Source organism: Cebidichthys violaceus, unplaced genomic scaffold (assembly GCF_023349555.1).
Source record: "Cebidichthys violaceus isolate CVI_PGR_0920_01 unplaced genomic scaffold, fCebVio1.0.p SCAF_16, whole genome shotgun sequence".
Taxonomy (NCBI): domain Eukaryota; kingdom Metazoa; phylum Chordata; class Actinopteri; order Perciformes; family Stichaeidae; genus Cebidichthys; species Cebidichthys violaceus.
Genome location: NW_027176329.1, coordinates 7,075,162 through 7,102,518, shown reverse-complemented (window position 1 = coordinate 7,102,518; position 27,357 = coordinate 7,075,162). Strand labels below are relative to the sequence as shown.

The 27,357-nt window shown below is 41.9% G+C and overlaps 1 protein-coding gene across 1 annotated transcript in view; it reads right to left on the bottom strand.

Moving 5' to 3' along the window:
- Nucleotides 1-27,357, bottom strand: part of csmd2 (CUB and Sushi multiple domains 2) — a 228,439-nt gene that overhangs the window by 10,894 nt on the left and 190,188 nt on the right. Inside the window, exons 48-69 of the mRNA XM_068710960.1 lie at nt 26,344-26,532; nt 25,374-25,520; nt 23,009-23,197; nt 21,545-21,730; nt 21,181-21,375; nt 20,741-20,914; nt 20,448-20,621; nt 19,252-19,425; nt 15,655-15,843; nt 14,790-14,963; nt 13,436-13,618; nt 10,054-10,230; nt 7,979-8,158; nt 7,571-7,744; nt 7,194-7,367; nt 5,347-5,420; nt 4,815-4,926; nt 4,355-4,534; nt 2,785-2,850; nt 2,406-2,567; nt 1,068-1,180; nt 368-455 (exon numbers count right to left, since the gene is read on the bottom strand). Of these exons, the coding sequence (XP_068567061.1) occupies nt 368-455; nt 1,068-1,180; nt 2,406-2,567; nt 2,785-2,850; nt 4,355-4,534; nt 4,815-4,926; nt 5,347-5,420; nt 7,194-7,367; nt 7,571-7,744; nt 7,979-8,158; nt 10,054-10,230; nt 13,436-13,618; nt 14,790-14,963; nt 15,655-15,843; nt 19,252-19,425; nt 20,448-20,621; nt 20,741-20,914; nt 21,181-21,375; nt 21,545-21,730; nt 23,009-23,197; nt 25,374-25,520; nt 26,344-26,532 (3,474 nt within the window). The remainder of the gene's footprint in view (nt 1-367; nt 456-1,067; nt 1,181-2,405; nt 2,568-2,784; nt 2,851-4,354; nt 4,535-4,814; nt 4,927-5,346; nt 5,421-7,193; nt 7,368-7,570; nt 7,745-7,978; nt 8,159-10,053; nt 10,231-13,435; nt 13,619-14,789; nt 14,964-15,654; nt 15,844-19,251; nt 19,426-20,447; nt 20,622-20,740; nt 20,915-21,180; nt 21,376-21,544; nt 21,731-23,008; nt 23,198-25,373; nt 25,521-26,343; nt 26,533-27,357) is intronic.

The following is a 27,357-nucleotide window of genomic DNA, read 5'->3' as shown; positions in this document are numbered from 1 at the left end:
AACAACACACACAAACTCATGAAGGAGAGCTTTTCTGTAGCCGTGGTGTGTGTATAAGTGTAGTGTGTGTTAATAGTAATTTTCTGACAATTAATCGTGTTTTTGAACCGGGTTTGCCTCTTTATGCTGGATTCACAGACACATTCTCCAAAAGTGTTTTCACATTTATGAAAGTACATAAATTACAAATCCAACACAGCAAATGACATGCTTGTGGAAGCAGCTAAGCTTAAGGACATTAGACATATTTTAAGAGAAAGCTTTCTGTGATAGAAATCCAGACAGGAAAAAACACGGACACACAGTCTTCCCCCAGGAGACAGTTTGGTCACAGCGGTTTCTAGAACCAAGTGGACAGCTTACTCACCCAGTCTTTGGAGACCAAATTGGCCAAAGCCTTTTCCTCTGACAAATCCCTGGTACACAAAGGAGTTGGATGAAGAGATGTAGGACACCTAGGGAGAGAGAGAGAGAGAGGAATGGAAGACAGACACTTTATGTGTCACATCCAGGCTTTACAAAGGAGAGTCTCATCAAAGTGTCAGCAGCTGGTGCACGCAGAAACTGAAATATCATGTCAAAGGAGCTGAGAGGCGCTCTCATAGCTGACATTTCATATGACGTTTTCTGCCCAAGAGCACAAACATAAACACACTCGGCCATGTTACACACAAGAGGAATACTCTGCTTGCTGCTACGTAGACACTCAAGTGCTGTGAGGCTTGCCACACAGTGGCGCACGCGCATATACTGTGACCTGCTTTTTAAAATTATATCTGGAGTGGGTGTGCATTAGAGGTGCCTGCGGTTGGGGGATAATACTGGAGAGAGGAGTGGAGGGGGTCTGTCGAGTCCTGATTACCAGGCAATGATTTAACTGACATTTTAATTAAAGAGAAAACTCTTGGTGGGCCCTCCATCTCCCCAGAGTGACAAGGTTAGTGTGTATGTGTGCTCGTGCATATTTCACATTAAAGGTGTGTGTTTGTGTGTGTGAGTGTGATGGAACATCTTTGCAGTCACAAAGACAGGTCCTGTATTGAACCTGACCCTGGACTTGCACTTACATGTCCGTCCAGGGCCCAGTTGTCTATTTTGAACTTGTTGACAAAGATCTCCACAGGGCCTCTGATCTGGTGGACCTGTAGCAGCAGCTGACTTTCCTCCTTCTTGTATGTACCTAGAAGAAAAACATGTTAACAGTTAGTTTGGAGCAACAGCCAGACTTAAACAAACTTAAAGGGATTATGCGATATGTCTACACACATACAGGAATTCAAAAACGAAATCTGATTCATCCTCCGATCATGGTATCCCCTTCCCCCATCATGTTAAGTCAATTCTTATCTGTGTCTGGCAGCCCTTTGTTATCTATGACAGAAAGTCTAACTGCAGTCCCCAATACAATTTTAACTTTACTTGCAATATGAGCATCAAAGTTGCAGCACACACCAGTGAACATCTAGATCAAGTTCATCTATTAGCTTAGTTGACCATAATAAAAAACCTGTAAGCAAACATTGCATTTCCCATTGTGGCTCCCTCAAGTTTGCTAAGTGCATTAGCACTTTGCTAGTGAATCACAGAAGACAAATACAGATTTGCAACATTACTTTTTATCAGGAATAAATCTTTCATTTGCCAGAAGATGAAAGCATGATGCCAAGTCAGCAAAACTGTATAATAAATGTAATCACATTAAACATATCTAATTACTTAATGAAACAACATGTCACCCTGTGCCACAGTGTGGCTAACTGGCTAGCTCAATGGCACAGAGGAATACGATATAACAGGCTTTAGCTACACTGGCAATACTTGTTGGTAGGATCAATTCCTTTATGGATGTGTTTTCTCCATTCACATTTAGACAACTATAGAGTATCATGAGATGTATCCTTTAAGGAAATGATTTATTAAAACATAACATTTGCAGAATTTAAATTTTTAGGCACAATAATGATGCCAGGTTAGCAAAAAGGCTGGATTATTTATCTGAGACCGATGTTGTATTTGTGCGAATGCAACAATAATCGGTAAATCTGCATCAGCAACATTACTTTCACTGGAGAGTGGGGCAATTTGTAGCTGTAGAAAATAATTTTTAGTACAATGTGATGAAGATTGATAGCGCCCAGGTACAGAGGAGTGAACTGTCCAAGCCGTTACGGATGCAAATTTTAGTCGTAATGATCACAGCTGCACGGTAATTATGCGACAGGGGGAAAAAAATTAAATGTCTGCTGTTCTGTAACAGCAGCAATGATCTATTCAATCCAGGGACCACACTGTTTTCTTGCTCCTCACTGTCTGTTTGTTTAAACCCAAACACAATGAATTTGTGTGCGTATGTGTGAGAATGTTTTGAAGGTCTTGACAGTGACTTCTGCTTTTGGTGTACCAACCAGCCAGTTTGAGTTCCACTCCGCTGTGGTCGATGAGTGTCCCGTTGACACGATTGCTAAAGGGTTCAAAAGCAGTGATGCTGAGCATAGCTGGCTGCTTCTTCCCCAGGTACTCATAGGATCCCCTCCAGAGAGAGTTCTTAGCAAATACACCACCAGGGACTGAAAGAGGAAAAGGGTGGATATAGGGAGACAAAGAAAAGTTTTGAATACAAGTGCACTAAAGTTAAGCAATATGTATCCTATTTTGATGAGGTCCACTAGAAGTAAAATTGAAAAAGTTCAGATTCTCACTGAGAACCACAGACAAACCAAATACATAATAATTGAAACAAATCAAATTAAAAGCATCTTAAAATATAACAAGGGGATGTCTTACCTGGTAATTTGGAGGGTGGCTCCTGCACTGTCCCCACTGGGCTCTTACCACTTGGGCGATTATCAGCTGAAGAGCACAACAAAACCGAATTTACTCAAAAAATTATTTCCCAGTTTATCCTGTGAACCGGTTCAGTGTATGCCTCAGGAAGCGAGAATGGAAGACAATTTTGTCTTGAAATAGCCCTAAGGTAATTGCAGTATAGAACGATGTCACCATCAGCACTTCCTCTCTACTTTCACGACTAATAAACCATGTGATGGACAGAGTGAGGTCTGGCTGCGACAGGACCCGACTCGTGCCTCAAAGAGCAGCCCGGTTGTCCCTGTGGGGCTTTTGCTAAGTCAGAGACACAGTTTCACAGCTTCGAGGGAAGCACTTTAATAATGCCTTACTGCTCACACGGGGCCGCAGGACTACACCACAGTAGTAAACATACACCCACACAGGCAAACAGAGCGAAGAGGGCTTACATGCAACTACAAACAAAGACAGGTATACTGACGGTAGTTTATGAGCACAAACATCACCTCGGATAAATGTGTATATCGACACAAACAAAAAACACATGCACACACACTCCTGCAGCCTTGTGCTTTATTAGGTGCCAGTCTTTTGAGCTTCCCTTCCATCATTGCGCCCACAGGCGCTGTTAATATCCTGAATGTGCTAAGGCTAGTTCTCTTTCTTTCCCTCAGTCTTAATGGCATGCCCTTAAAAAAAACCCCATCACCCCTTTATAGTTCAGCAACGGCTTGGCATGGAATCCATCACACGGAGGTCTTCCTCTTGTACGTCTTTCTCGTTAAGCTATTAGCATCCGTCTACCCTCGATAATTGTGTGTCGATGACTATTTTTTTCCTATATGTATTTAGGCCAACACTTGGGGGTGTCTTAATGGCAGTCTATTTGTCTGCTAGACCTTGTTAACACTGCCTCACCATTTATAAGAGGTACTTCTGCTAACCTAATCAATGGGATGCATTGGCCTAATCAGGTTCTGCACCCTTGTTAATGTTTCAAAGCTTGTGTGTGTCTGTGTGTGTGTGTGTGTGTGCCTGTGTGTGTGTGTGTGTGTGGTGGGGTTTGACTCTGTGAGTGTGTAATTACACAGAGTTCAATTGTGTGATGGATGGGCCGTCCTACCCTGGCATGTGTCTGAGAATAAGCAAGTGATAACGCAGCCATTCATCAACGTTAGCTGAATCCCAAATTTCCCAAACTGAGTCACCACTGAATCCCGAGTCAGCACAGACCCCGGTGGTTTCAAAAGAGACTGCTAATGGAAAGTGCACATTACAAATATGAGGTGTTTTAAGTGTAATACATCTGTGTGGGACAGTGGGTGGCCAAGTGCACACATCTGTAGTCCAATGAGGTTTGGTGAATGTGCTTGTTTGTGCCCATGTGCACGGTCAATGATAAATGATGTGTTAACATTCACTCCAGTCTTGTAAGTAGTATTGTAGCGATTTAAGAGCAGCAAAAGCAAAAAGGGTGCATGTGTATGCATGTCTTTGCATATTTAATATTGAGTATTTCTCAGTTTTCCCTTAACCATGTTTATACCTGCACAGACAGGTTGTTTCCCTGTCCAGCTCCCATCGGACCTGCAGGTCCTGTGCTCTGATCCTCCAGCCAAGTAGAAGCCAGGCTGACATGTATAGATCAGTGTGTAGCCGAGGGACGGCAGTTCAATGGCTCTAACGTCAGACTGGGCTGGCAGCTCAGGCTGGCTGCAGTGGTGGGCTGGATAAAGAGAGGGAGAGAAGGATTAGAGTAACCAAAAAAGGAAAGTTGGGTTGAGGAGATGAACAGGGAGAGGGATCAGAGGAGCAACAGATAAGAACGCAAAAAAATATATAGTGGAAGAGAAGAAGTCTGCCCAGGGGGAGGTTTGGGGTCAAGGACGAATATAGGGGATATTTGGGCGCCACATTTTTAGTAATGCAAACTTTTGCTCAATGTTAAGATTACCACTTAACAATACACATGCTTTTATGTTAATATGAGCAGACTGTGTACTTACCAATGCACTCAGGTTGAAAACCACTCCAAGTGAGGTTGGGCAGACAAGTGCGAGAAATGGAGCCCTGAAGTAAGTAGCCCTTTCTACAGTTGAAGAACACAGTGCTGCTGATCTGTAAGAGGACACACAAGAGCTTGTGAAAATGTGGACTGGACTATGAGCACACATAATATACATCACAGCAAGCACATCTTGCAAGAAGAAGAGGTGTTAATTGTTAAAATCCATTTTTTTGGAGTTGGTTAGTCCTTATGATTAGTGTTTGTTTGTAAACTAAGATTCATTCATTAACTGAGTTTCTACTTTCTTGACACTGTATGTAATTATTGTATAAGCATTAAGTTGTGGAACAACACAGCAGATGGCCTCCTCCTTACACATTGTGTAGAGCTGAAACGATTAATCAGTCCGTTTTTGAAAGCAGTACAGCACATAGATTAAAAAAAAGACAAAACAACAACTTCCAGCCTTTTATGAAAAGCTTTTTTTGTTCAATAAGGATTCAATTTCCCCTGTGACCACATATCCACACCTGGTAGCCTTGACTGTTGTTCTGATTTCCAAAGAGAGGAATGCCAGGGTCTCCACAGGTAGTGTGAGTGGGATCTGAAAAACACACACACAGCAATTCTGTGATAACTGCTGTCATGTTAAAGCAGGTCCCATATAATATACGCCACCCACAACAAATGGATATATCACCTTAGAGACAATGTAGGGGAAATTACATTTTTCACATATCTGGTGTGAAATACTGACTGCAGGAGTGAAGGTTATACAATACTGTATCCACACTTTGAGTATACAGACCTCAGTGAACATACACAAAGACACACATACACAACCCCTGCAAAATATTTTTCGTTATCTGAACCCACCTTCTGTCCTTGCTCATTTTTTTTATTTATTTATTCAAAATTGATTTAGCTAAGAAAAGCCTTATTGAGATTAAAATGATCCTTGACAAGAGTGTCAGGCCTTTTCAGTCCACACATCCTGTTAATCAGTTTGCAAGAATGTGCTCTTTAGATTTAGTTTTTCTCACCAAAATATATATATATATATATATATATATATTGATCAACTCATGAGCTTTTTGCACTCTGTTGCTCTTAAAAGTAACAGACTGGGCCATTTTTTTCAAAGGAGAACAGAAACATTGCTCATTTGAGTTCAGTGCAAAAATGTTACGGAATGAATGGAACATGTAATTTACAATGAGGTTTCCATCAGCTTCAAGTATTCATTGTCAAATCTAGAAGTTGAACAAAAAGCCACAGGAGGCCAGTCTTTCCAGTGAATTTATAGCAACTAAGACGTGTTACAAGATATGATGTAAAGTCATGTCAGCGGCAGTTAGGTACAGTAGATGTACAACACAGGTTCTATTTAAAATGAATTACATCTCACAAAATCTTAGTTTAACCTTTCCAACATGCCAGTTATTATAGTTCTTCAACAGTGGTTAAATAAAGAGGATAAATGATTCATAGGTGGTGGATTTTGGCTATAATGAATACATTTTTAAACTAACTGTTATTTGGTCAAAGACTTGACATATGAGCATATGTTATAGCACTTCAAATACTACAAGGACTGATACAATACATTTTACTTTACTCACAATATGTTCCTGTCCACTATGTGATTTCCTTGAGTCTTTCTAACTGCAGCTTCCAAATGTATACTTTGTAACTCAAATGGTATCGCTCATCCTAATTTAAGGAAGTTTAGTGCTTAAGATATTTTGATTACAGTACTAGACAATATTTGTGATGACACAGGGGCAAAACAAAAGTGTATTCAAATGTTTTGCAAGCACTGCTTCCATGCAGTTTATAAAGGATGTCAGTTTCACAAAGGATATTCACTCGCAAATTGCAGATTAATTTGTGCTCCTGCATGGGTCACAAGTGCAGTGTTTGCTTGTGAGGAATTGATCTCATGTTGTAAATCGCAGGTTGCATGGTGTAAATGTGGTGAAACGAGGCTCCTGGTGCACTCTTGACTGCACTGGCAGACCTTCAGTTTCTCCACATTATGTCTATATTTACGGTAATTCTGAAATGTTAAGGGTTGGTTTAATTAATTACACTAAGACGAATGCAAGAACAGAATCAAAATAGCTTGTAAGCTGGGTCAAATGTTTTTTGCATGCATTATTTTTTGATTGCAAAACGCAATCAGGATTACAAGGGAGAACATAAGGGGGAATAATGCAAGCCAACCAATGGAAGGCCTCTCTCATACTGAAACTAGGGCATTATATGAAAGTAAAGATACGTAGTAAAACTACCATACCCATGTTTGAACATCATTGTTTTGATTAGTACATCAATTTGCTAGACTATACCGTAAATGGACAAGTAATTATCTTACCTATGCAAGAGGGTTGTGTGCCACTCCAGGTGCCATCATATTGACAATATCTCCTGGTAGAGCCCACCAGGATAAGTGGAGGGTAGCAGGAGAAGGAGACAGAGGAGAGATAAGTGAATCCTCGGTCCTCCCTCCTCCCCTGGGCCGGCATCCCTGGATCTCCACAGAACACAGCTGCAAAGATGAAGATGGAGGAAGGACAGAGAGAAACAGGAAAATGTGAGGTGACCCACTAACCATGTTGGGTTTTAATTCAATATCTTCCAAGGGGGGGGATGTTACACAAAGGACATGGATACATACTTGGGTGATAGAAATGTCTGAAAGACATACATGACACGTCATGTAATTTGGAAATTTAGCGTGGTGCCACTTACGGAAGCACTGAGGTTTCTCTCCACTCCAGTTGCCGTTGCCCTGACATGTTAACACAGTGGGCAGTGACAGCTGGTAACCTTGGTTGCAGGAGTAACTGATGCTAGAGCCCCAGGTGAAGTCTGTACCGACAACCTGTCCATTAGGGATGATAGGTGGTGGACCACAGACGATCGCTGCAAGGAGATAAAGAGGCATTGCCAGACATCATGGATTCTGCATTTTAGTTTAAATGATGTTCCAGTCTAAGTAAGTGTTAATGTAATGAGGAGTCCAGTAAGACTAACATACAGTTTGTATTCATTGGCTCTAGCCTTCCATAACAACTCCTTCCTTCCATGGCACCTATGCCATCGTCTAGATGTATCTCATCACTGTTTTGTTATTCAGATCATACTACACAACTTTACCTTTACAGTGAGGTTTGGTGCCATTCCAGGTACGGTCCTTGGTGCAGATAAGAGTTGAGGCCCGGTCCGCATCCATAGTGAAACCAGGAGAACACTGGAAACTGACTGTGTAGTTGTAAATTAAATCATTGCCCAGCCTCACCCCGTTGGCTGGCACTCCAGGGTCACCACAGTTGATTACTGCAGAAACAAATACAGGATGAAGAAATAGGACCAAATGGAAATGGGTGAAACAAATCGACAAAGAAGGAAGACGTAGTGGAACACAAGGACAGAGACGTGGAGAGAGTTCATTTGGGTTCAAGCAAGAGAAAAAAATCAATAGCGGAGTTGATAAAGTTCGGTATTTCATCATGTAGAGCCATGTTATTTGATGATTTAGTATGTTGCACATTTGGTTGTCCTTGGTAAAGCCGCAGATCAATATCACACACTTCACCTCACAAACAATATTTAACAATCTAAAAAGCAACATATTTCACAGGTATTTAGCACTTAATTAATTTATGCACAGCCACTTTTGGATGATGTATTTATTCTGTGCATATGCTTAAAGACATCACTTCCTATGCAACTAGTCTTAAATCACCATAATCCACCAGTGTGACTTCATGTGTATTATCTGAATAAAGTTTCCTTGCACTTTGATTATCTCCAGTTTAGAGCTTTTGGGGTGCAGAGAAACTAAATCTTGTGAGGGGTATCCCTCTACAGTAGCTCCCTAAAGCTCCAAGACGAACCACATTTTTCTTTGATTATACTTTTACATGCTGCGGGGAAAACAGTGTGATTGCGTAACAACAGTAAGATTTGCACTGTTTGACTCAGCAGCATCATTGCTCAGCTCCGCTGTAAATGTCTAAGATAGAAACATCCAGGGCACAGAAGGACAACTTGTACAAAGTTGCCATGGGACAAAAAAGGAATTATTAACTGCATATGACCAACATTGCAGCAAAATTCCCAGTAGGGTGAGGAAACTGAGCGTTTTGGAGGTATAGTGTCTCCCCTTGACTGAGCAAGCACTTACATTTCCCACCGGGCTGGTAAGAGTGTGTCGCCTTGCAGCCATAATGTCTATCTGAGACCCTATAACAATACCTACAGAACTGCGATACAGTGAGATGATTTCTCCTTTTGCATGACAAAATACTTGTTGTCAACAGCCAACAATCCACTGCTTTGGTACATGACACTAAAGGTGTCATTTTATAAATGTAAATGTAAGTTATTTAGTAAGTTACAGCTAAAATGAAGAGAGGAGATTACCAAAATTATTTGGTCCTATTCACATATCCTTTCCTCACTAAAGATGTTCTAACAAACTGCGTCAACATGTACTCTTTCACTCCTATGGATTACAGAGTTCTGAAATCCATCATGGTGCTGCTTAGGGTTTATCCACTCTATTCAGGAGGAATTGGTTCTCTTAGTGACCTCTTTTTGTCGGGGTCTCTTGGCTCTGTATAGCAGCTGTGTATCTTTTGTAAGACATGATGATAAAGGACTGTCAGTCAAGCCTGTACCATTTGAAGGGACCCTGGTGTGAATCCTCACACCATTTTCCTTAAAAATGAGCCACATGAGTCATTCGTTAGAAGAAAATAACTGCCGTTAGAAGCGATTGCACAACATTAAATATCTTGCAAAACATTAGCAATTTAACCTGCCTGCCCCTCTCCTACAATATTTTGATATGTATTCTGCTGGTGTCAGAACTATTCACACCATATTGCAACGGGTAAACTACTGTTCAAGTACAAATGAAAATGAGAAACCATCAGGTAGACAACCTGTAAATGTGTATAAGCCAAGCCATCCATCCATTACCCATAACCGCTTATCCTACAGGCAATTTACAGTCATCTAAGCTGCATGTCTTTGGACCGTGGAAGCCGGAGAACCCGGAGAAAACCCACGTCCAGTCCGGGATCAAACCTGGACCCCTCTTTGTGAGGCGACAGTGCTAGCCACTACACCACCGTGCAGCCTCAACTAGAGCATGAATTTAATTAAAGTATGGACAAAAAGATAAGCACTATAGAGGCTCTTTCTCTGTAGGAGATGTTAATTACCAGAGCACTCGGGCATGTTGCCGGTCCAGGACCCGTTAACAGTGCAGTGTCGGGTAAGCATGCCGGTTGAGTAGTAGCCCTCTCTGCAAGTGTAAGTAATAGATCTGGAAAACGTTAGGCCATCATGGATCAGGATCTGGGCATTACGTGGAGTTCCTGGGTTTCCACAGGAGATCACTGAAGACAAAAGAGAACAAGAGAAAGGGCTTAGAGTTACTGTAGATAATATTTATTTACAGACTAAATCCAGAGGAGTGACCAGAGGAGAAAGTGTAAGTTAGTAATGAGTGTGTGGGGTGTTCTATGGGGAGACAGGTGAGGGTTGAGGGGAGTGTTGGCAAGCATTTTTTGAAAAGTCTGGTTGGAGAAAAGTCATTTCTCCAACCAAAATGTGTAAAACGTCTGATTATATTTCTGTACCAAAATATAATAGATAATAAAGTTGATGTGTAAGATCCATTCAGAGATCACTAAAAGGCAATCAACTGGAAATCAGGAAGGTTTAGTTTCTGAAAAAACACCCTTTACCCATCGACTTTATCCTGTTAATGTGTATTTTAATTAAGACTTGAGTTGATTAAACTCAATATATGTAGATTCGTTTTCTAATCCATTCCTTTTATATTACTTCATGTGTCTGATATGCATTCTTCACTCTTTATTTTCACTCTGTTTATTTTCCCTGTTCCATCTGTTCTTCATCCGCCCACCTTACCACCACCCTCATCTTCTCCTGAGTCCTACTTCATAAGGAACTCTGCCTTGATTGACACATCCTTTGCTCACAAAGTCCCTTGGTGTCTGTCCTGCCGCCAGCGATGGTCCTGTTCATTACAGTCTCCAGCTTGCCCCGGGCCCTCTGAGCCCCATGGGCTTTGCCCTCCCGTAATGACCAGATGTGGCCTGGTCCTTGTAGTCTGTGCCAACCGAGAACAGGTGGACAACCTCAGCTAGTGGGCATACCACACACCAGAGAGGGAATGAGACAGAGTGAGGCAAGGTAGAGAGGTGGTGGTGGGTGGTGGAGAGGGAGTCGTGTGTGTGTGTGTGTGTGTGTGTGTGTGTGTGTGTGTGTGTGTGTGTGTGTGTGTGTAGGGGGTGTTAAGAGCAGAAGTGAAAACAACCTGGCAGACAGGATGAAGCTTCTGGAAATAACAAACTGTTTGCCAGGATGAGGGAAGAATAGGGTCTGTGTGTTCATGGAGAGTAAGAAAAATAACAGAAAAAACAAGGAATACAATGGAACTGCAGATAGAACTCTCCAACTTGAAGGTGGAAAACTGCAACTGCCAGTTTATGGGTGGCTTGATTATTTTAGTGAGTAAAACACTTGGACACAACCTGCCACCTGTTCATGCAGTATCAAAAATGTAGGTTAAAAAACAAGCACCAAAATAACAACACGCAATATTAATACTTATAGAGTTCATTTGAAACCCATTATGAAAGGAAAATGGACAATAAACATGACAGGCAACTAATTAATTGTTGAAGCTGGAAGGATATTTTTTTTGAGGCACAAATAAACCATACATGCTATTGATTTGATAAAAATAGATGTCAAGCTCAATCAAAACAATTCAAACTACTGTAAAGATACTGTCTGCACAGATCACTTCTTTAGCTCATCCTTAACAGCCTCTTTCTATTTTACTCTTGGTACTGCAAAGATGTTTGACAGTAGAAAATAAGTGCACTCTTTTTTCCCCACTGTGTGTAGTTTCTTTGTCCAGTCTCAGCAATAATAATGGATAGTGTAGGGCCTTGAGACCCAGATCGATTGGACGCACTCACTACACTATAGGAGAATCTGCTTTTTCAGGTGTCAGCAGCAGACTGGATGCAATGTTGCACAAGGCCAAAAAATTAAAAGCCTTATAAGGTTTAATCAATAGAGAAAACATTCTCTATTATTTCTCCCATTCTTTCTCGCTCAATCGCTTTTTGCAAACACACACAAAGCACATGCAAATGTGCAATGTGCCTTTCATTCAATTTGCAAATGCAGCAGCTAATTACACAATCAGTGACTACAGTATAGATCTACAATCTACAGATTATAATGTGCAATTCAGTGGTGCGGTTTGTTTAGATCAGCTAGATCTGAAAAACCATAAAAATGTGGAGATGATGACTTATAAATACTCATTAACAAAGTGACCACATTCTGAAACATTCACTAAGTTAACAATAAACTACAATTGAGGAATATCATTTGGGTGTCCATATAAAATCTATGCATACAAAGTTTTGATGAACAAATGCAGTGGGAGCAATTCATCTTCTGAGGAAAGGATGACAAAAGGGAGTGAGAAAAAGAAAAGACAGCTTGAAAAAAAATGAGTTGTTCAGTGAACATTAAATTCAGCTTAAGTTACTGCACAATCAAAACTCAACAGCTGGCCTGTTTTATGTGTTACTATATGGTCAGCTATTGTGTTCATTCATTGCTGCTTAGAAGAAGTCTGTCAAACCATCCATCCATTCATTTTCCACCAGTTATCCTGGTTTGGGTTGCAGTGGTAGCAATTTAATCAGCAGCCCACACATGCCTTTCCCCAGCGATGTCCTCCAGCTCCTCATAATGAATCTCAAGGAGTTCCAAGGCCAGATGGGATATGTAATCCCTCCATAGTCTTCTGGGTCTGCTCTGGGGTCTCCAGTTGCACGTGTCCAGAATACTTCCACAGTACATAGAAGAAGGCATCCCGATCAGATTTCTGAACAACTTCAACTGGCTGCTTTCAACGGAAAGGAGCAGCTGTTCTACTCCAAGCTGTTCCTTGATATCCAAGCTGCTCACCCTGACCCTAAAGGGTTGTAGTCTTTTGGTCACTACCCGCAGCTCAAAAGGCTCCCTTGCCACACTAATCTGCATCTGTATTGATCTTATCTTACCCTCACTTCACCAGACCCTAATATACACGTCTCTGTCTTGGGGGAGAAACTTCATCATTCGGTCTATACAAATCATAAAAATAATGTCAGATAGGCTGCTCACCCTGTCACTAAACAGTTGTCCTCTTTTGGTCACTACGCACAGGCTTTGTGAAATACAACACAGACTGTGAACGTACTTGACTTACCACCAAGTATGCATACACAGCTAACAGCACATGACAACACATGCAGATTAGAGGCAGAACTACCATTACCCCTCCAGTATCTGTGCGAGGGCGAAGGGATGAGAAGACAAGGTTGAAGTCATTATTCATCCTCCAGAAACTAAAATCTGACATTTGGCCAGAGTCTCCTTCCAAGCATATTGGCATAAAACCCTCTGAGCAGTGTGATCCTGATTGTGAAACTGAGTCCCATCACCCCTATCTACCAGAGAATAATAAATAAAACACAGTCTTTAATACATGTGTGTATTCCTTACCATGACACTCAGGTTGGGTGCCGATCCAGGTCCCATTAGTCAGGCAAGTTCTCTCTGGAGAACCCTTCAGCATATAGCCGGGCTCACAGCTAAAGCGGACAACAGTGCCGACTGTAAAATCTTCTCCCAGACGGATACCATGCACAGGAATGCCTGGATCTCCGCACAGCCCCGCTGCCTCGCCTGGAGCGATAAAACAACAACAAAAAATTCTGTGACAAATGTAGCGAAAAAACCTCATGTGGATACACAGATTAGAAATGTACTCTCTACATAAAAATTATAATATTAATATTAATAATAATAATTGGATTAGGATCATAACACAGGCAGGAAAATAGCATTCCCCGACCTCCCTAAGGAGTGATAAGCCTCCCAAATACATTAAGCTTCATTATATCTATTTGTTCAACATGCAGAAAATGTGCAATAAGATGTGATTTTTCATTCCATTGATGCAACACATATTTTGCAACTTGCTTCATAATTCCATGTTCTCCATTTAAAACACTCACAAACCATTTAGTACCGCTGCGTGCTGCTCTCTCTTCTCATTTTACAAGACGCTGGTCAATATCGCTTCAATAGTGCATAGCTAAGAAAGTCTGGAAAATCATTATAAAAAGGCTGTGCTCATTGCCCGTTGAGAGAACACTAGCAATCCCCCGAATTTATATGAATGTCATGAATTGTGGCATTAAACTGTCAGCATGCTGTTATATTGTAGGCTTGTGGGTCTGTGTGTGAGCTAGTTTGTGTGTTTCTGTGACTGTCTACGTTTGTGTATGTTTCTGTCACATCTTCTGTGACTGTGCTTGCATCGGTGTCTATGTACACGTGCAGCGGTGGACACCCCTGTGGCTTTCCTCAGGTGTATTGGAGATACCAGGAGCTCTGAGGCAAATCGCTGTATGGGGAGCGAGAGTATGGGGGCTGATGTCTTTATAGTGCTTCATAACCCAGCTGAAGTGTGGGCGCCCCTGTTCCTCAGTGTAATATGAGCAGATTAAAACCGTTTTATAGAGGACATTCTCTCATGCCCTTGAGGCCTATGGATCAGAGAGGCAGTTCCGTCTTTGGTCCACCTACTTTGCTCATTGCCTGCTAACAGCTTCCCCCCAAACACTTAAACTCTGGTGTGAGGTGATATTACATCTGAATAAAGCAAGTATCACAAGCAAGGAGCTAGAAAGAGGATGAGAAAAGGGGCTACACCAGCACATACTTTCAAATATCAAAGATCAAATGTGCTGGTTCTTTTAGCTCAGGTTTGAAAGCTACCACACAATTAGGCTATTTTCAGTTCAATCTTTCCGAACTGTCAGACAGTCAATCTGGGTGTAGTTTTCCGTACCGGAGCAGTGTGGTGGCGAGCCGCTCCACTGGCCGTCCAGCTGGCACATGCGCGTTGTGTTGCCGATGACGGTACGCTGGCCGATGCAGCTGTAGCGGATGACTGAGCCTACTGTCCGACGGTCGCCCGAGATCTGGGCGTAGGGAGGCATGCTGGGGCGGTCACACAACACCACTGTCCAATCAGAGCAGAGAGATGATAGAAAGAGTCAATGAACAAGTGGAACTACTGCGAGGGCAATGGTGAATGAGGGATAAATACAACACATATTGAAAAGATTGCCTTGGTTAAGCAAAACCATACAGTGTAACAAATGTTGGCTGACATTGAGTTTGTGTTTATTAGCACTACATTTCACAGCATCAGACCACATTATGTCAAAAAAACTTTCCAACCAATTAAGAGACTTAGTTCAGTTAGAAGACTTCTTCACTTAATCACACTGAGCCCATTTGGATTCCAAATGCAAAACAAGATTTACTACTCGGAATTTTGAAGGAAAATGCAAAACATTTGCAGTTTCCAGCTCCTGATTTGATAGTATTAACGGTTCAAATATGACAAAATACGTTATTTGAAGACTTCAATTTGGGTTCAGAGAAACTGACATTTCACATACTAAAATATCTATTAGTAATAATAAAAATAAGGCACTAATCACTAACACTATTTGGTTGAGATGATTTGTCACAAAAATCCTGTTCAGCAAAAAGCCTTTAACAGGAAAACATTGCATTTTTGCTTTATGGATATTTGTTTTGAATAACTGAGGAACGTATACAGTTTTACTGTCCTCTTCTTCAGTAAATCAAAAAAATATGGAAATCATGCAGCGCCACCAAGAACCAACCACTGAGGTACTCACACAGGCACTTGGGCAGGGAGCGGTCCCAGGTACCGTCCCCCTGACAAGAGATGGAGCTGGTGCCCAGTAGGTAGTAGCCCGGGTTACAGCGGTACGACACAGTGGTCTGGAAGCTGTAGCGATGCGGCCCGCTGGGCAGTATCTGCCTAATGCTGTTCTCGACATGACCCGGCTCTGTGCAGTTCACAACTGGAGAAAGGGAAGCAGAGGGGGGAAGAGAGTAAAGGAACAAGAAAGAAAAATGCATCTTGTGTAAGCATTTGAGGCTCGATGTAAGAATATATTTAACCAGGAAATGATTACTTAATGCTCTTTGACAATTATATGTCAAATGTTAGTGGCAAGAAAGACACGTGGCTATGTTCTTTTGTGATATTATTTCATATACTTTAATATAGTTATATAACAATCACACACATGCATTCCAATTTCAGAGTTTCTTTTCTTTTGCTTTTACTCTCTCTGTCCATTCCTTTCCTCATCTACTTCCACTCATTCAGCATCCATCCATCCATCCACCCCAATCCAAATGAAGTAGGAGGCAGACTCCGGAAATAAACATTTGCTTCATTAGAGCCAGTCTCCTGCTGGCCGCTGTGGTGCGGAGATGGTGATGGATGGGGAGCTCACAGGAGAAGAGGCACCATGTCAGTTTAGCACCAGATGGAGAGACTTAGGAAAGGGGAGAATGAGGAATGAGTGTGGAGCAAAAGGCATCGGGGGGGGGGGGGAACAGAGTTAGAGAGGAAGAGGCCCTGATGGTGCAGAATGTATTAAAATTCATGACAGAATGTCAGGCTACGACTGCTACCAGCACCAATCCATCTTGAGAGCCTCAGATACAAGACACAAACCAAAACCTTACAATGCCACAACAAAGTCAGAATACAGTGAGTAACAGTTGCTGTCTAGTCTATACTGTGAACCACAACTAAGTATGTATTATGATGCCAAAACTCTAATTGCTTCTAAAACACTATCCATGCAGCCATTATGCCCCAGTTTGCCTTGCCAGTCTTGCCCCATGAGTGTGCCTTTGCCACTGCCAAAATGAACCCATTGTATGCTAATGTGCCTAAAAGCTTGCTCATTTATATGCTCCCAAGTTGGCCCAAGCACAGCTAAATCACCCCCCAAATACCTACTATAATGTATTCCTTCCAGCAGAGTGCTGACCCATGGTACCATCATTTACAACTTACCGCATAATAAAGTGTATTTGAAGCAGTGGAGTTGCTTCAGCACGAGACTTTACAAGCTTGGAATTCAGCTTTGGTTAAATGTGCTCGGGCATCATAGGCTCAAAAGCGATCCAACAGTCATCTAAAGCGACTGACCTCCAGGTGCATTTTTGTGTGTGGCCCAGTGGGCATGAAGAGAGGAAGCGAAAAGATGAAAGGAAAAGAAGAATAAAAGTGAACGGGGAAGATGGGCTGAGGTAATTCATATCTGTTCCACTCAGAAGTGGAGACCCCAGTCTACCTATCCTCCTCCTGGCCTCCTGCCAAGTAGCGGCCCTGTAAGTGGTGTGTCAGAGTTTGTTTTTTTCTGTCCTGTGACTCTAGTTTTCTGTCGCTGAAAGACAAATAAACAAACGAGTCATCCAAAGAAGGCAGTGTTGTGGCTCTGTTGCTGTGACTCAAATTGGTGGTGATTAGAGGGGGCTAGGAGAATGGCTGGGCCGCTGGTGCTCTCCTGCTCCCTGCATAATTGATGGAACTATAGACTCGTGTAGTTAAAATCTGGACTGTGGAAATCATTACTTTGTCTGACCGACTCCTACCCCACCCGTACCTTTTTCCCTGCCTTCTGTATCTATCCACTGCTATATCTCCCTCTAAAAGAAAAGCCGATGGTTCGGCTTAGCTGAGGAGCGATGGATGTCATCCCAGCATTTGTAGTTTTCCACTCAGTGGAGGAAGTACATGGCAGACAGCAGAGCGCGCCTCACCAAAAATATTTAGAATGCTGTAATAAAGGTGATAAATCTGATTGACAAAAATACCCCTAAGCTTCTTATGTTTACACATAAACAGTGAGGATAATGTGCCATCAAAACATACACCCACACCCTCCTTACACACACACAGCCTCACATAAGATGCATCTCAGAATCAGCATCTGCATCGAAACAAGGCCAATGCTAATATGATGTCACAACCACAGCGGACAGATTGAACGCGTACATCTGCTTATGTATGCAGCAGCCAAATGTACCTTTCTCTTTCTTTCAACAACTGAAGAAGCATTCCTGTGAGACTTGCAACCTCCTCATCCCTTCATGAATGTCTTAAAAACTCAGTTCTCTCCTCATTTAAAACAACCTCATAACTCAATCCGTCACTGATTCTGTCACTGCCTTGTCACGTTCAGGGCCCGACCTTGCGAGCGGCCCCTTTCTGTGCCTGTCACAAAGCCCTCAGTTAGTGGGGACTTAGAGACAGACGTGGGTGCCGAGATACATCGCTTGTCACAAAAACACTGCCAAATTAAAAGTCCTTGCCTCGCTTCAAAGCAGAGCAGGGTACTTCTTATTCTGTGCATAAGCCAGGATGCGGGTCTCATAAGGCTGCTGTCTTTCACACAAGCTCAAGGATCCTGTGATTGTTTTTAGTCGTCTGCATGGTTATTAACCAGGTTTGCTTCACTGATAGACAGCCGAGCCTTAGGGTGTAACAGAGGTAGCTAGGGTAAGAGGAAATAACATCAAATGTAAATATTATCCGGAACCTCCACGGACCAAATGGTTGAGACCGCGGTAATTAAATAATACAGGCTTCTCTTTGGCTTTTCATTTCAATTTCCCCTAATATGGGTCGTTTAAACTCTTTCTACCCCAGGGTGTCTCTGCGCTTCATCTCCGCTCTCTCAATGATTGGGGTCATCTATGGTCACATAACATATGATCTTGCACATTACAATAGGTAATTTAATACCTACCTACACAGATGGATAAGAACACAGAACCATAACCCTACAGGCAAGTATGTGGAAACGAGCGCATGTTTTAAAAATGTCCTCACTCATTAGGTATGAAAAAAGCTAACGATGGTTTATTTAGCTCTCACATTATACACATGGCATGATAATTATAAAAAAAACAATGTGAGGGTTGCTATGCTACGCCTATACATTGCTTATCGCTGTGCTGTGATCAGGCATTTAAACATTTAGCTCATACTTGTATATCAAGAGATTTTAGAATTACAAAAATGATTTGATAAATTGTTCTGTCTTATTAGTTATTTGTTTGTTCACAAGACTCTACAAAGATCAGGTTCATATATTTAATTTGTGCTGTTTTTTTGCATTTAACCTCTGGAGCTTGACCAGAAAGCCGCAGCTCGCCTGGTGTTCAATCGCCCCAAGTTCTCCCACACAACTTCCTTTCTCCGTTCTCTACACTGGCTACCTGTAAGAGCTCGCATCCAGTTTAAGACTCTGGTGCTGGCCTACAGGGCAGTGAAAGGAACAGCTCCTTCCTATCTCCAGGCCACGGTCAAGCCCTACACCCCCGCCCGACCACTTCGCTCTGCTGCCCCGGGGCGATCATACATACGTATGACTGATGAGCTTTGGCATCTGTTTGACACTTACTTTTACACTTGGGGAGGGCGTTACTCCACTGCCCATTGGCCTGGCAGGTAGATTTTACAGCCCCCTGTAGAACATAGCCAGTGTTGCAGACAAAGCGCACAGCATCATTTAAGTTGAACTGGGTTCCCTGGGTCATACCGAAGGTAGGGTTACCAGGATGACCACAAGTGATGGCTGTGAGAGTCCAAGGAGAAAGAAAATCATGGTTACACATTTGCTGAGCAGTTTAATGAAATCTTAAGGTTTGATATCAAATAAATCAACATGGAGGGCCTGGATTAGAAAAGCTAATGTTACAACAACAAAACTATATGGATACAACACTGAGCGTCAAATTCACAAAAGGAATCCCCGGCTTTTGTGGATGCTAAACCTGCACATAAAAAGACAAAAAGAAACCTGTAATTCTTAAAGAACCTGCAAATGGTGAAATGCACCCCAAACTGCTCTGCAAAGCAAATAGCTTCTTGGTGCTCCTGTGTTTTATGCACATATTTAAATTATGTAATGTGCTTTAATTTGACTTCAAATGAGCCTCATTTCAAAAACAGTTCAATTCACAATGATCAGCGCCAATATCCACACTCAGTTAATGTTATTCATCTTCAGAAAGTTGATGGCAGCCTAATTTAAGTGCATAAGGGGTCAGCTCAAAACCATATCCAAATTTGTTTTGTTATGCCTTATGACAGTTTCTATCTTTTGTGAATTGGACCTTGAGACAGGGCAGATAGTGGTTGCAAGTGATGCGTAATTCATGCTGCTATCAGCAGCCGCAATCCATTCTTTGTGAATTCCCCCCTTAATGTAAATGCTGAGTAATGAACTCTGAAGCCACAGGCCCCGCTGCAGCTGCACTGACAGCATGTCTCTATTTTTGCCACGGGCCTCTATTAAAATAATCGTGTCAATTGAGTTGTTCTTTACAGTGCATCATTTTTGGAATAATGGTGGCTTTTAGAGTGTATTTTGGTTGTCGGTACGGACCTGGTAAGAGCAACCCTCACAACTATCGATCAGCACAATTAAGCCAAGAGTTAGAAACTCTGTTGTGTTGTGATTTGTTTTTCTTAGATAGCTATCTGACCAGCGTTCCTAGTATATAACACACCCTCCTCTGCTAATCTAAGTCTTGAACTATACACTATACCACTCATAGCTTTACTCATAAGTCACTGTTTTCTGTTGTCACTTACGGACACAGACAGGAGTACGTCCTGACCAGCGGTGATCCTGTTCACAGATTCGCACCGACACCCCAATGAGACGAAATCCTGGGTTACACTGGTACACAACGCTGCCTCGATAGTTATAATTCTCTCCATTTATCTGTCCATTCACGATGGGCTCCGGGGTGCCACAATGGCCAGCTATGGTTGAGTGGAGAAGAAAAGAGTAAAGGTCAGACATAAGTGTTTCTAAAAACTTTTGAAGCACATTTCAAGACTTTATGAAGTTATACTCATTTTTGGGTAGTGACGATTCTCACCGAGACACTGGACCTGTGTTCCACTCCAAAGCCCATTGGACATACACTCTCGTACCCGAGAGCCCACCAAGGTATATCCTGTGTTGCAGGAGAAAATGGCAGTGGCTCCATACACAGTCAATGTTCCAATCTTGTTGCCATTTGGTGGAGTCCCAAGGTCCCCGCAGGAGATGACTGAATGAGAAAACAATATCATGTGTTACAATCCCATAGGGTCAAAATACAATCAACAAAAATACCAATTTGTTTTGTTTGGAAAATGGTTTTGATTGGCTTTCAGTCATTTTGTTTTGGTTGGAAAATTAGCGCCTGTTTAATTATCACAGTGGAATAAAATACATTTGGATGCAATAACTATTTATGCTTGGCAAATTACTTTTGAGAGAATGAACTCAAGAAACTGGGAAAATTAGACCATGGGACGTGCAGTATACACTTACTCTCGCAGACTGGGCGTGGATCGGGGTAGTTCCAGGTGCTGTTGGCCTGGCAGCGAATGACTCTTTGACCCCTGTAGTAATATCCAGGGTCACATATGAGCATCAATATAGCGTCATATTGGTTCTGAGTACCATAGATCAGCCTCCATCTCCCATGTTCCACAGCAGAGTGGCCTATGTCAGGGCAGGTCACCGCTGGAAGGTCAGAGGATAAACAAACATTATTAAACTAAACATTTATATGTGTTTGGTACCGGTTAACTGTCGGGAATATATGGGAAAACCTTAAATATGGCCAAGTTTAAGAGTTTGTCCAATTGATAATACCGCAAAGAAATAAACTGACAGTAAAATAAATACTCACGAACACATCTGGGTGGGGCCTCAATGGGGCTCCACCTCCCAGATTCCTGACAGATCACTGAGGTGGTGACAGGCCCTGCAATCCGAAATCCGGGATTACACTGGTACGTGGCCCTGGCTCCTAAGGAGAAGTCCTGCCCCCCAATACTGCCGTTGACCGGAGGCACTGGCATTCCGCACGACGAGACTAGAAGGGAACGAGGGGTGTGGCGGAAAGGTAAGATAAAAAAATGTGGTTGGTAGCATGAAAGCACAGGTAGCAAAGTGTATTTTAATAACCATCTTTGCATGCAGAGTGTCTAGCTCACAATAGGCTTCCTGTACAAACACACTCCCAGAGCCGGCAATGATGTGCAGTAAACATTAGCTCAGGCTGCCATCTGCAAAATAGTAAACAACCAAGTCTAGAGAGAGCTCATGCAATTCATGTGGAGATTACACCTGGTGCAGACTTGACCAGGCATTGAATGGCAGCCCTCCTGCTCTGTTTTTGTTTCAGCTGATACTATTAATAACTCTGGTTGGAAACTAGACTCTGGAAGTAGAGCTTTTAGATTTGATGCTTTGGGGATGGCATATAAAAGAAAATCTGAACACAAACAAATGAAGAATTTACTAAAATAAGGAATCAATAAAGATGGTTCAACAGCATCACAGCTTTCTAAAATCTAGTAAAAATAAAACAATATATTATAGTACAAATAAAGCTTAAAAACCACTTTTTAAATCAAAGTAGATACATCCTCAATAGTCCCAACAGCAATGACTTCATTTATAGTTTTCATTTTGTACATTTTTTGTGTCAATCTCAGTTGAAAGTAGGTAACTGCTATTGTTTATTGCATCACTGAAAAAAAATGAGCACTGTGACAAGCAGATAACTGTGACTATAAGAGTGACATATACAACAATTTAGCTTAGGTAAACCAACTATCATCAATCTGATGCAAAGTTATCTTCAGAGCGAATCTGAGGAATGGTGAAGTGAGCTTCCTTGAAGCACGCCTGAGGCTGAGGGGCTGTTGGTGATGGCACACTGTCAGCTGAAATCATACTTTGATCCAAAGCAAATGGATCCAGTGATGTTTTATTTCAATCAACTTAAATCCAAACGACTGAACCTACAAAATACATTTGCAACAAAAAAAATTGTTCTTTAGCTCAACATGCCAGTTCGGCAACGAATGTTAAAATCTTGTTTTCAGGTCTACTTCACTACTTTTGAGAAGTGGGACTAAATGCCGAATGAGCTCAGTTGCAATGATAATGATATTGACGATAAGTAAAATTCCTGGACAGCTTGATTTGTATTATCAACGTGAAATTATCCTGCCCAGCTGTTTTTTATATCTGTCTAATTTATATTTAGAAAAAATAATAATCTATTCTATCTAATCTGTTTTTCTTAACAACTTCCAACCTTCTATTCCTTACTCGTGACCTGCTGCTATGATTGGGCCCTTACCTTGGCAAAGCGGCACTGGTGCATTCCACTGGTAGATCCCCTGTGCAGTCCGAGTGCATGTGGCACTGCTCTGACCAATAAGCCGGAAGCCCTGGTCACAGCTGAAACGCAGGGTGCTGCCCAGTTTAGTGCCTGTAAGACTGTGCACTGTGCCATTTACAGGGTTGTTGTGAGGGCTACAGTAGGCCACTGTGAAAAAAGAAAAGAAAAAGGTAAATATATAAATATGCATACTGATAAAATTGAGTGGAACAGGCATAAAATCCCAATAATGATGCAAGATGATGCAAGTTTTTATTGGAGGTGGAGAAGGATTAATGCGCCTTCAATAGCACAGAGCCCTTGATCTCTTTTGTATCCGTCTTCCATGCCTGACGTGGTAAAGGAGGATGTATTAATATAAGCGCTACAATGCAATCTCTTTAAGGCAAAAACTGCAGACTGCGGAGTGAAGAAAAATGTATTAAAGGAAACTAATGTTCTGTAAAGCGAAACAGGAGTTTGTCAGCGGCAGCAGAGAAGGATCATAAAAGTGATAGATACAGAATAACAGGAACAAAGTATGTTTTTGTTGACTAAATTGGTGGCTGCAATAATCATGTAGAATATCATCCCAAATCCCAGCAACAGATCCATGAATTGCATTTTGCAGATCTCACAACAACATGACATCAATCCACACAAACAGTACTGAAGAATAAATAAGAACACACATTGTGAAAACATTTAAGAAATATTGAAGATATGATGCTCAGAAAATTGTGCTCATTGTGGGGAGAGATTAGAATGGATGTGGACCATGGACACAAAAGAATGTATTATCCATTATTACCCTTGATCACTATGACCACATTACACTTCTATAAAAATAATGAAAATGGCCTCTCTTTCAAGTCAGCGGGAATATTTAGCGCTTTGCAATTAGACAAATCTCCTTTACAGTATAAAAACTTAAAGCCATGTCAGCGTTGTTTCAGCATTTACGAGATGTTAGATTTCTTGGTAGATGGTACACAGTTGGTGCCCTTCAAACTTTGGACATTTTGTGAAGTATAGCATTCAAGTTTGAAACACTTCCCAATCATCAAAGGATAAAATCTCAATAATGCCCTCACAAAGGTAAGGAATAGAACACCCACAAATCCAATGTCTAAACGCAATCATATTTAAAACGCCACCTGAGCTAATCCATTTTCCTTGGCAAGGCCTTCCCCTGTCAGTCACTGTGACTGGCGGCTTCCGAGCCACCCTTGAGTTCAATTCTTCACTTCTATCTGTGTCTAACTCATTTGCCCCTCTCTCTGCGTTCCTCGCTCCTTCCCTCTCTCTGCCTATTATAGTATACAGCTTGTCTCACTGCAATCAGCCCTGCAGCTCAGAGGAATAAGATCTACATTGGCAGGTGACTGGATTGGAATAGATAATAGAGAGGAGGAGAAAGAGGGAGGGAGGGGGTTGGTGATACAGACAAAGACATATGAGCATAAGGAGATAGCAAGGAAGATAGTGACAGAGTCAGGCAGATTGTAGGTTGATTAAATCGATGGAAAGGATGAACTAAATGATGTGATGGAGTTACAGTGAGGGAAGCTATGGACGGAGAGAAGGAAAAGAAAACTAAGATGGCGGGTTGCTGGAGGAGATGTCTGCAAGTTGGTGATGGAAGACCGGCCCACGGAGAAAAAAAGATGGATTGATGAAGGACACAGCCGAATACATGAATCTGCCTGTGCCATCTGTTTCTTTCTCCTGACCAAGGTAGTACAGAAGGCAACTCCATATTGACCACGGCAACTTGAGGGTTCTCAGCCATCACTTAGTCCGTCTGTCATTTAGTCTGCTACGGCAAAATCCATCATGGCAAAGAGGGGGGAAAAAAGACAGAACATCCGGTTGGGGAGACAGAGCTCCACTGAGAGGAGAGAGACGATTAGTCAATCTGGCTGAGTGGTGTTGATACAGAATGGAGGGAGCCTTTTAAATATTTACACAGTCATAATTCAGAGCAAGATATGCAGGTGTCGTATACCAAAAGATCTTTCATGGGCGCAGGACAGTACAGAAGAATAATAAGCAATACAAAAAACAGCATTTACCAAATCCCAGGCTTGTGCTGCAGAGCAAGGAGCGCTGCAGATGCCTGCCGCCCCCGGTAGGTTGTCATGGAGATGGGTCTTATTCCTAGCAATTTCAGCTGCAGTTGGCAGCAACATTGTTGGTCTTGTTGGCATAGTAAACCACCTCTGATGAGGTCTAACACACAACAATGTCTAGAAGCAACAATGTTCTTCTAATAATCAATTAAATGGACGTTTATATAAAAAGTCTATAACTTCAGGATAGCGTGTGACTGGTCGTGACTCACCTGAGTAACGTATGCGAAAGCCTTTGTGGCTGGTGGTGTGATCAAAGGACCAGTGCAGGTAGACTTTGTTACTGGAGCTGGTGATGCTCAGCGGGTTAGAATAGTTACCACTGAGGGTAATCAGAAGAGGGCTCTGTCTTGATGGACCTGGATTGAGAGAGAAAAATATTTAATTTTAAGAGCTTTTATGTAAACCACAACTGGCCCTGCGTCTTCAAAATAATGCATTGTGTTCCATCATAGACACACTTGAATCCGAACAGTAAATTAAATAAATTGCATTTTCCTTGTAAATGTAAATTGATAGAAATTCTCATTTTGATTTTTTTAAAGTCTGTATTTTGAAATGGATATAGTTTTCCCTGATCATGTCTTTTGAGGTATTGTACATTTTGTTACACTTGTGTTAAAATCCAAAGTTGCTAAGCCTAATTATGGGAAAACAAAAATGTATTTCCATAATTGGATTGGCAACCCCAAGGTTAGCAACTGTCTGTTCCCCTCCACTCGGCAGAATATAAAAAGCACTAATCAGTAACACTAGAGTGTAAAGACCCCCATTTTCTCAGTGCAGACTGGCAGAGTTGCTGTCCGTGCCTCTAATCAGATTCAAATGTGCAAGGGAGATGTAAATGCTCTGACACCATGAAAGGGAGACTGTGTTTGGCTTTCTGTTAGTAGATGCAGAGAGTTTTGTAATTTTAGCCTTTAATTGTGGATATTAGTGCAAATGAGACTTTGTTCAAGGACATGTGGTGGGAGGGACTATTGGGTCAATCGTCTACTGAACAGTAAATGTAATGGGCATCACCCAGAACAAGAATGTAACATGGTGCTCTTCTTTTAGATAAAGAAAAGGCATAATGAAAAAAAATAAAAAATAAGCATAATGCTGCTCACTAATTGACATGATACTGTACTGTATGTTGGTATACATGTGTTCACTTCCATAACAAAAGCAGTGACTCACCATCAAAGATCTCAAGCTCATCAAACTGACGGCTGGTCTGGAAGTGTTCTATAGTGAAGGTGATGTTGTAGCCAGGTTCTACTTTGACCACCCAGGAGCAGGACTCAAAATGGGGGAAACCGTTGCCTGGTGACTGGCTCATGATGACACCTGTGGAAGCTGTCAGTACCTCATTCATGGGACAAGTCACTGTTGAGAGAAATAAAAGGCAAAGAAAAAAAATATATAATTTGAATTACAAGAACAATGGTTTGTTTATGTTTTGCTGTTCTCTGTTTTTTTTTTTTTTTTCCAAAAATGCAAGTCACTTCTCATTGTTGCTCATTATTTTTAGTGAATCCAATTTACCTTGAAGCACAGATTGGATTGGTTAGGCCCATGTTGTTGTTGGAGGGCAACTCAATGTGACTAAAAGCACATCTAAGCTAACTGTTATCCTGGTCCTGCTGCTGTCTCAGTAAACAAAGCTGTCCATGCTAAGTCAGTCCAAGAAACGGCCTATATATTATGTAATATTACCGACTTGCCACGGGCATATTCCCTCTTCTTTGCTCATTGTCAGTATGTGACAGATGTGCTGCTAACTTAACGCTTAATGCTCACATCTGCCTGGAAGTCCAATTGCTGTGGCGGGTCTGGGCGGACCACATCCATCCGCTCTTCTAATTCCCCCCTGCCATTGGTATTGTTCATGGACATCTCAATGACATCCTTTGACATCTCCAAGTGGTTTCAGTCATTATCAGACGTTACATGGCGCTCCTGTCTGTTGAGTTTTTGCTGTGATGCTGTAATCTGCCAGAGCTGTCTGCACACACACTGCAACCCCCAAAAATGGACTGTAACATGACAGGAAGCCAATGCTGGAACGATGTCACAATGCAAACGCCCCATAGCTTTTTTCCCTTCCTATTGTTTTTGCGGCTCACCTAAGGCTGAGTGCTGAAGAAGGGGACTGTGAATTAACTCTTTCCACCGCAGAGAAAGCTATACGTACATGTGTTGTACTAGCTG